General features: G+C 35.5%; 1 protein-coding gene across 3 annotated transcripts in view; it reads right to left on the bottom strand.

The window, feature by feature from the left end:
• Positions 1 to 854: 854 nt before the first annotated feature.
• The window catches only part of LOC131038015 (RNA polymerase sigma factor sigB), an 86,974-nt gene continuing 80,228 nt past the window's right edge, over positions 855 to 7,600 (bottom strand). Inside the window, exons 3-10 of one of the 3 annotated variants that reach the window (XM_057970303.2) lie at positions 5,947 to 6,065; positions 5,139 to 5,736; positions 4,138 to 4,256; positions 3,754 to 3,925; positions 2,281 to 2,511; positions 1,896 to 2,036; positions 1,543 to 1,743; positions 855 to 1,457 (exon numbers count right to left, since the gene is read on the bottom strand). In XM_057970303.2, coding sequence (XP_057826286.2) covers positions 1,176 to 1,457; positions 1,543 to 1,743; positions 1,896 to 2,036; positions 2,281 to 2,511; positions 3,754 to 3,925; positions 4,138 to 4,256; positions 5,139 to 5,736; positions 5,947 to 6,065 — 1,863 coding nt within the window. In that variant the 3' untranslated portion in view covers positions 855 to 1,175. Of the gene's footprint in view, positions 1,458 to 1,542; positions 1,744 to 1,895; positions 2,037 to 2,280; positions 2,512 to 3,357; positions 3,926 to 4,137; positions 4,257 to 5,138; positions 5,737 to 5,946; positions 6,066 to 7,600 lie in introns of all 3 variants that reach the window. The other 2 variants (XM_057970288.2, XM_057970295.2) reach the window with 2 other exon arrangements.

The following is a 7,600-nucleotide window of genomic DNA, read 5'->3' as shown; positions in this document are numbered from 1 at the left end:
GACTACCAGGCATCACATAACATTATGTTAGAGAAGCAAATTTCTCACCATTGCAAACCCTAAGAAATTAACTTCAACTGACCTCACTAATCCAATATACTTGATTTTTCAAAATCAAAAGGCTAGTCCAAAGATGGCACCACCTTAAGTAATTAGGTGGCCCTATTGGTCCAATATACTTGAATTGATTTGTCAAATCACAAGGCTATTCCAAATATGGCTACACCTTAAGTAATTAGGATGTATGCAAAGCTTAAGATTAAGTGTTATTTATATGAGCATATTGTACCAAAATATAAATGATGATGATTATTTGTAATTTCTCTAGCCAAATAAAAGCAAACAAATTGTGGAAGCAATATGATCCACTTTCACTCCTTGCAAAGTGATTTTGTAGCTTACATTGTTGAAGCCTACCTTCCCAATCCTTGGATTCTTCCACATATGGGCATATAAATACACAAATCTATGTGTACATATATATACGTCAATGGATTGTGTACAAGATATAAGTATGTGTTGTGTACAATATATATGTGCTTGTAAATAAGAAAAACAACAATCTTATCTTTTTATAAGCACTACATATCTATACAAAAAAATTGAACACATGTAAGTAATGTAACATTTATTTTTAAAGTAAAAATGTGATTGTGGTTTATCATAGCAAATCTTTGACATGGGAGGCATCGGGTTTCCATGGTCCATAATAGTGAACAAATTTGCTGCTGCATCTAATTGTATATTCATCTTTTTGCATAAAAACCTGACATGTTATCATGAAATAAGGAATACGTGGTCCCTTTGCTTTTTATGTATTTAATGAAAATAAGAACAGACTTGCAAGGAGCACAAATATAAAATATGACAACTTTTATATAATAAAAGTAGTCAAAAAATACATTGAACAAATAAATTGCATTTTTTAGACCCATATCACCACATCTTCACTCTTCTGCATCTCATTAATGTTATTTTACAGGTTTTTAAAAAGTCGACACAATTCTTATCCCAATACAGGAAAGGAAGAGATAGAAATGAATATATGGAGTGATAACCCTTTTTGTTGGTGCACCAGAGTCCAGTAAAGCTTGTGAAAGTTTTTTCTTGGTAAAAATATGATATCAAGGCTTTGTTATCATCATATCACTCCCTTCAACAAGGTGTTTAAACACCTAAATAGTATCCAGATAATATCTTAGAGATTCAAACTTTTCTTCCTTCAGCTTTCTCCAAGCATCCATTTCTATTTGGCGAGTCCGCTCTCTAGATATCTTTACAATTTTACCAACTACATCAAGGGTCCTTGGTATACCATCAATCAAGCCGTGTCGTAAACTCAAAACTTCTGTTTCTCTGGGTGTGAGTGTTTGCAGGAGCCTGTTAATATCCTGTTTCACTATCTGCCTTGTAGTGAAGAACTCCAAACTTCCATCATGCTTGTCTGCAACAATTTCCTGAGAATGATACAGCTCAGTCAAATTCATGAAATTAATAGTGATATATCCCTTAAAAATTATGAATCCCAGAAAAGATGCATACTCCAAGACATGTATTTAAGTCCTTCCCAATAAGACGATCAATTGATTTGGGTCTTCTTGCAGATCTCAGTGTCTCCCTAAGCCTAGGAACTGTCACTCCCACAACCTCAGCTACTTCCTTATTACTCGGAAGGCTTCCACCTTTCCCAGACAATAACTTCTTTGCCGCTCTGATTCGAGACAAAATCTCACGCATATTCACCTACACAAATGATCTATTGCTGAAATAATTGTGGAAAAAGAAAATTTGTTTCCCTGTAATACTTAGCTTTAAAAAATCAGCAAAAATCTGCTCAAATTTTATCTGGTAAATAATTATGAGCAAATCAACTAGCAAATTAGTATCTTTCATACAGGTAATCGAATAGTCCTTGAATAAGCATTGAGAAAGCTTGTCACGCCTTGTCGTATCCACCAATGTGCATAAGTGGAAAATTTGTAGCCCTTCTTGTAATCAAACTTCTCAATGCCATGCATAAGACCCAGTTTTCCTGCCTGTCATAGTAACACAGGTACCTCAAATTAGTGAGAGCTCTGGTACTATCAAAGCCTTCTCAAAGAAGAAATGAACAAAAGACAAGTTATTGGGAGTTATGGTGATCCCAATGCCTTCTCAAGAAAAGAAATGAACAAAACAAAGACACGTGGGCAATTACAGAGACGAAGTTCTTAAGAGTTGTAACTCTAAATAAGTTAGATATTTATTGGCAACAAAAGGCCAGAACATTGGAAAACCAACCTCAACAAGATCTGGAAGAGTAAAACCAAATCCCTTATAATGTTTTGCTATGGAAACAACCAAACGAATATTACACTTCATCATTATATTTTTGGATCTCCATCCTTCTTTTAAACGTGAATCTAAAGAAATCTGATCAATGCCAACAGCAGCTGCCCACTCGACTAAAGTTGGCTCACGGCCAAGCCTTTCTTGCAAGCGACCCTTTACTTTCTCTAGCTTCAGAAGGATCTAATAACAGAAACAAAAACAAGGTTATCAGTGCATATGCATTTTACCAAAACCAAAACTACTACAGTACCAAAGCTTTGTGTATAAAAAGACAAATCATGATTATAACTTATGCAAGAAAACAGAAGCATCAGTATGTAAGCCATGGAAGGTCCCCAAAACAAGTTATCAAATCTTCAGTGACATAAACCTTGAAGATACTGAAGATGTATCACATTGAAGTATCAAGATGCTTATCCTTTTAATCCAATTTTTACTTCTAGTTTTGCTATGCATTGTTCCAAACACTGCTTGTGAATCTTCTGTCTTAAAAGCAAGCTCTTCACATTCAACTTATGTTCTACAAGAATGGTACACATAGCACTCATTGCATCTAGGTGATGCTCACATAGGTGAAGCATTGGACCTTCCCGAGAGGTCACCCATCCAAGTACTACTCCAACTCAAGTGCGTTTAACCATGGAGTTTCCCCAAAGGTTAAACCCACTTGGCTTGCTACTCCATTTGCAAAGTCTTCAGCAAGTGTTGTGCCTTAGAACTATTCATTATAGAGCCCCTTTAGCTCATCAATTGATAACTAGGAGATATTTTCCACAAGTTGCCAAATTATGATACTGCTATCAGGATGCAACTGTGTAGTTTTCGAGTCAAACTCATTGACCTAATGAAGCATGGGTCAATAAGTTTGACTCAAAAACTACACAGTTGAATCCTGACAGCAGTATCATAATTTAACTTATTGTGGAAAATATCCAACTTATCCATTCCACAAGAATATTCATTATACAATCTCATTACATACAAACTGTAGAATTAATAAGCCAGATTAAGATGCTTGCAACATGCCTGCACTTTTTGTGATAGTTTCACTTCCTCCTCTGCAGATAAGAGCTTTCCTCTTTTATGCTCTAGCAAAGAAGAAATTACAGAAGCAGACTTCTTTAGTTTACGTGACATCCAATCCCTCTTAATTTTTCTCGTTATTTGTAGGTTAGACTTGATCGTTGCCTCGTCTGTATTATGGAAAACTTTTACAGAGGTATTTAAATGAATCTGCTGCTCATTCAACTTTGAGATTTCACCTCTGGCTGAATCTACCTCAAAGGTTTGTGAATTATCTAAGGTGTCCATCTTATTGACAATATCCTTATCTGCAATCGAAGGATACAAAGGTGGTGTTGCAAAACAACTTTTCTGACATTTAGCCTCTGCCAAAGGCTGCGATTCCACTAATGCTGCTACCTGCTTTGCAGCTTCAACTGCAGCCTTTGCAAGGGCTACAGCATCCCTCCCAGCAATGGCAAGTGCTGTCTCTTGGTTCTCAGATGTATCCCTGGACATATTCAGGTTTGTGCATGAAGACTGTACCAGATGCTGAGATCTTACCGGCAACTGTTCTACACATGGTACCAAACTGCAAGGAATGCAGAACCAGAAGACATCATATTAGCATTCAGGTTTCTTGATCTACATATTTATTCACTTGCTTTATGATTCCAAAAAGCTAGTAATACAACCAGTGGCAACAGAACTATCATTCTCCTGCACTACACTCTCCATTTAACACAGAACAAAATTGCAGAGATAAATCAGGAATGTAAAAGAAATGATGAAAAGGAACCTTACCAGGAATCAAGATGTGCATTTTTGTCTTTTTGGTCTGTACCTAATCCATAGAAATCTTGTCCATTTTTGAGAGGCAAAGCAATCTTCAGGTGTTGTCTATCATCTTCATCCCGATTTTCCTAAAGGGAACAAAGCAGATCTATTAGAAACTAGTCAAAGAGAGTACAGAGATTAATTTTAAAAAGAGGGAAAAGTTGTATAAAATGGAGTCAGATTTTTTCTCTTTTATGTTGTTTATTATAGAGTCTGGTACCAAAGACTAAAATAAATATTCATATATTGGAAGAAATAAGAATCATCAATCATCGGTAAACTTGAGAAGTTCAGACCACCACCAGAATACAAATCTACTAGATTCAAATGATGCTACTAATGCACCTAGTGAGTGTAAATATTCAGGGGCAGATAACCCACGAATCCAAAAGAACAAAAAAAAAAAATTATTTTCATGTCCATGAATGGTCAACCTCAGGTCAATGAGGCTGCATAGTAGAACCATTTGATATAAGATAGCCACGGAAATGTCAAAAAAATATACCTGAAAATATAAAGTGACAAAAACGAAGTGTTGATCAACAGGTTGAAACAAAAAAAAACACTAAAAGGTAAAAACCAATTAAGATAAGAATGATATAACACCAAGGAGGATTCAAGGAAAAGAAAAACAGTAAAGGACAGATGGAAACAAGCAAAAAGGTTACCAGAAAAAGTGAAATAGACCTTGAAAATTTTGAAGAGATGTTATTGCAAATAAACTATGCTGAAAGCAACTCTTTTGAATGCTTGCATCAAATATAGGTTTCAGGATGCTTATTATCCATTTTTTATCCAATTTTTATTTCCAGTTTGCCACTGCGTTGTCCTACCTACTGCTTCTGATTCTTCTGTCTTATAAGTAGCTCTTCACATTCAACTTATGTTCTATGAGAAAATTCACTATATGCACTCATTGCATACAAACTGTAGAATTAATGAGCCAGATTAAGATGCTCGTAACATGCCTGAACTTTTTGTGGTAGTTCTACTTCGTCCTCTGCAGATAAGAGCTTTCCACGTTGATGAACTTGTGAAGAAAGAAATTCAGAAGCAGATTTCTTAAATTTCCGTGACATCCGATCTCTCTTAACTTTGTTCGTTATTTGTAGGTTAGACCTGATCATTGCCTTGTCCTTATTATGAAGAATTTTTAGAGGGGTATTTAATTGACTCTGCTTCTCATCCAACTTTGATATTTTACTCCTGGCTGAATCTACCTCAAAGGCTTGTGAATTATCTAAAGTGTCTATATTATTGACGGTATCCTTATCTGTAATTGAAGGATGCAAAGGTGGTGTTGCAAAACAACTTTTCTGACATTTAGCCTCTGCAGAAGGCTGAGATTCCGCTAATGCTGCTGCCTGCTTTGCAGCTACAACCGCAGCCTTTGCAAGGGCCAAAGCATCTCTCCCAGCAATGGCAAATGCTGTCTCTTGATTCGTGGATGTTGTTTCATTGGACATATTCAGGTTTGTACATACAGACTGCACCAGTTGCTGAGATCCACTAAATGGGAGAGAGCATACCTGCAACTGCTCTAAAAATGGCAGCAAACTGCAAGGAATGCAGAACCAGAAGAAATAATATTAGCATTCAAGTTTCCTGATCTACATAGTTAATTACTTGCTTTACGATTCCAATGCCATTTAGATACACAGTGGCAACAGAACTATCATTCTCCTGAACTCCACTCTCCATTTAACATAACAAAAAAAAAAAAGAATTGCAGAGATAACTCAGAAATGTAATAAAAACAATAAAAAGGAATTTTACCAGGAATCAAGACGTAAGTCTTGGTCTTTGTGATCTGTACCTAGTCCATATAGGTCTTGTCCATTTTTTAGAGGCAAGGCAATCTGCAGGTGTTGTCTATCATCTTCTTCCCGATTTTCCTGAAAAGAACAAAGAAGATTTACTAGAAACTAGTCAAAGAGAATACCAAGATTAATTTGAAAAAAGGGAAAAAGTAGTGTAGAATGGACTTATATTTTATTCTTTTTCTTTTATGTTGTTTATTATAAAATCTGGTACTAAAGACTAAGAAAAATATTCAAGTATTGGTAGAAAAAGAATCACCAATCATCAGTTACCTCGAGAAGTTTGATCACCAGCTGAATACAAAATCTATTATTAATCCAAGTAATTATTTTATCAGATAGAGCAGTAAACTCATTGTGAGAGGAAAAGTGGGTTCCAATTGCAGGTTGGTAATAGAAACAAAGCCACAAACTAGGTCCAAGATCCCAAGGAAGTCATGTGGCACAGGGTTTCAATATTTAATTGCATATTTGTAGGGTACACACTAATTTTGAAAACCTAAAGGAGAATGAAGTTGCAGTTTGCTTAGTCAAAATTACAATATCGAATGCAAAGTCTAAGATTCTAAGACTTCAAAACTTAAATAGAATTCATTTATAAACCCACAAATTTACATGAATACGAGGAGCATTTGGAATCTTGAGAAATAAAAACCAATGCATATTTTCAAGAAAAAATGGGATAAAGCCTAGAGATACAAACATTAGGACATGCAAATAAAAAAAGAATACTTGGAAGATTGATGGCAAGTTGGAAGAGAAGGATTTGTAGGCACAAGTTGGAGGGATCGACTTGCAAGTCCCATGGGTGCAGCTTGAAACCCTTAAGCACAGTTAAAAACCCTAAGTACTTGTGTTGCAACTAGGAATGGTGCAATTGAGCTTGTTGGTTTTTTTATTCACAAAAATGTGATGGGTTTGCAAGATTCACAAGATTGCAAGAGCAATATAAGTGCACAAGTGCAAGAAAATGCTAAGAGGTCAATGTACAAAATGAGGGCTGTAAAGCTGGTTTTAATAATTTTCACATGTGTGAATAATAAATGGTGTGCCTCTTCAGTTTCATCCACAGGTTTTCAGAATTAGGATATAGTTTAGTAAGTATTATAAACTTGCACAGAAAATCTGAAAGTCCATTGAATTGACCAAGTGAGTTATCGGGGTAGGAATGCAACTCTGAAATGTAATTACAACTTTGCAAACAAAGTCCAATATTGCAGCAAAGTTGCTATAATCGAGCCTTTGAAGTCTGGTGATAAGTTTGCAAATTTGCAATAGATGCAAGGCTATGAAGAAATTCCAAAACTCTAAAAAGGTTGGCTATGCAGAGTTCCAAGATTCAACAGTAGGTTGGTAACAACTAAAAAGTTACAAATGAACTCTAAAAATCCAAAGGAGACAAAGACTGGGGAATTACAGGATTTAGAAATAGATTTGTAACTACACAACAAGTACAAGAAATACCTGAAATTCAAAAAAAAAGAGGATTCTTGCAAATTTGACTTAGGATTTTTAATCTATTTGAATTGTAACTTTCCCAAGGCCCCTAAGACTAATTGAACGCTTAGACTTGACACTTTTGAGATACATTCTTCACACTCAGGATAAGA

Source organism: Cryptomeria japonica, chromosome 9 (genome assembly GCF_030272615.1).
Source record: "Cryptomeria japonica chromosome 9, Sugi_1.0, whole genome shotgun sequence".
NCBI lineage: Eukaryota > Viridiplantae > Streptophyta > Pinopsida > Cupressales > Cupressaceae > Cryptomeria > Cryptomeria japonica.
The sequence above is the reverse complement of the archived record's forward strand: the minus strand, read 5'-3'. Positions and strand labels throughout refer to the sequence as shown.